Below are 2,004 nucleotides of genomic sequence, written 5' to 3' on the forward strand. Positions count from 1 at the left end.
GCCCAGGCTCCCCAGGGCAGTGGGCACAGCCCCAAGGCTGCCAGAGCTGCAGGAGGGTTTGGCTGATCCTCTGGGGCACAGGGGGTGACTCTTGGGGTTAGATATGAGGATATCTAACTGTGCAGGGCTCCAGGATCCTTGGGGGTCCCTTCCAGCCCAGCAGATCCTGTGACTCCGTGACACCCCAGCCGTGGGGGCACTGAGCAGGAGGTGCTGAACCCCTGCCCCTCTCCCTGCAGCCTCCGCTCCTCGGACCACCCTCAGGTGAACAAGCTGATGCTGACGGAGGAGGGCGGGTCTGGGCCGGGCCCGGGGGAGGCGGCAGAGCCGGGGCCGCACCGCGCCTACGACAACGAGCAGGACGGCGTCTCCTACAACTACACCTTCTTCCACCTCTGCCTCCTCCTCGCCTCCCTTTACATCATGATGACCCTCACCAACTGGTACAGGTGGGCAGAGCTCCCAGGGCCGTCTCCCTGCCTTTATATCCCGTCCTCCTGCGGTTTGCCCTGCTCTCGGGCAGAGCTGTTTGCTGAGGTGCATCTGCGTGTGAGGCTGCTGAAGGTGCTCCCTAATCATGTTTGGGTAGCATAGGGTTGTGCCAGGGCTCGCCAGCACCCTCTGCTGCAGCCTGGGATCCCTCAGGAGCGGGGACCCGGCCCCTGGGTGCTGTGAGTGCAGCAGGGGGGTCACATCCCCGGGGGAGCTGCAGCCACGGGGCTCCTCTGTGTTCCTTGCATGGCACCCATGGGTGCTCACAGTTCCTGTCCCTCTCTGTGGATACCACAGTGATGGTGCCACCCCCCTGTTTACTGTTCCAGGCCAGACGAGAGCCTGCAGGTGCTGAGCAGCCCCTGGACGGCCGTGTGGGTGAAGATCTGCTCCAGCTGGGCTGGGCTCCTGCTCTACCTCTGGACTTTGGTGGCTCCACTGGTGCTGCCGGACCGGGACTTCAGCTGAGGTGGCCCCGGGCATCCTGTTGCCAGTCAGGACTGTGGTGGCCTTGTCCCTCAGGGCCAGGGACAGCCCCAGCTCTGCCTTAGCCCCAGTTCTGCATGTGGGAGCTGCTGTGCTGGGTTGTGCCTTCTTGCAGGTCTTTTGTTTTAATTTGAAAGGGATGAAGTGCCAAGCAGAGAAATCAAGGGCTGAGAGAGACCTGAGGGTGTTTTTGAAGCTCCCTTCATGCCCATGTTTGTCCAGTGCCTTTGGTGGTGCCTCCAAACCCTCTTCTCCCAGCAGAGACCAGTGCCTTGCCTCTTGAGGGTTTGGTTCTCACCAGCTGCTGTTGTCTCACTTGCTGTCCTGGGCCCATGGTGCCTTTTGGGGGTGCTGGGGACCAGGACCCAGGACCTGGCCACTGTTATGTCCCCAGACTGCCTAGAGGAAAACGGAATTGCTGAGATTTGTGGCTGGAGGCAGACATCCCTCTGCATCCCCCAGCCTCGGGGGTGGCCCCAGCTCCTCAGGGGCTCTCCTGCCTGGCTGTCCCCATGGGAGAACAACCCCCCCCTGGTCCTTGCTAGAGGGCAAGTTGGGGTTCCTGCAGGCTGTGCTGGCCTGGCCCCAGCACCTCACCTTGTCAACAAAGTCTTGTTTGCAATAAACCTGGTGGATTTGTCCTTGGATCTTCCTTGGAGCGTGTGCTGAGTGTGTGGGAGGCAGAGGAAGTACTAAACAGCCCTAATGCTGGGGTGGGGGCACAGCTGGGGGCACAACTGGCTGCCAGGAGGTGCAGGTGGGGATGGCATCACTTTGGGGCATGAACACTTGGAGCCCTGGACCCCACTGTCAGGCTGTGGCACCCCAAGAGCTGCTGCTGGAGGTGGGCCTGTGGCTGGCAGGGCAGGGGGTGGTGGTGAGCAAAGAGGGGAGTGCAAGGTGTGGTGCAGAGGGTGGGTTACACACAGCGTGGGGTGCAGAGCATGCCCAGGGGCACAGGGGTTCTTACTGTAGCAGGGGTTCCCTGCACTGGGATGCCATCCTGGTGCTCTGCAGCACATCCCC

General features: G+C 62.0%; 1 protein-coding gene across 1 annotated transcript in view; it reads left to right on the plus strand.

Annotated features, from left to right (window-relative positions):
• Window positions 1-1,543, plus strand: part of SERINC2 (serine incorporator 2) — a 6,797-nt gene extending 5,254 nt beyond the window's left edge. Inside the window, exons 7-8 of the mRNA XM_029964596.1 lie at window positions 240-449; window positions 822-1,543. Of these exons, the coding sequence (XP_029820456.1) occupies window positions 240-449; window positions 822-960 (349 nt within the window). The 3' untranslated portion in view covers window positions 961-1,543. The remainder of the gene's footprint in view (window positions 1-239; window positions 450-821) is intronic.
• Window positions 1,544-2,004: the final 461 nt, after the last annotated feature.

Source organism: Manacus vitellinus, unplaced genomic scaffold (assembly GCF_001715985.3).
Source record: "Manacus vitellinus isolate BGI_N305 unplaced genomic scaffold, ASM171598v3 scaffold_75_pilon, whole genome shotgun sequence".
Classification (NCBI taxonomy): Eukaryota; Metazoa; Chordata; class Aves; order Passeriformes; family Pipridae; genus Manacus; species Manacus vitellinus.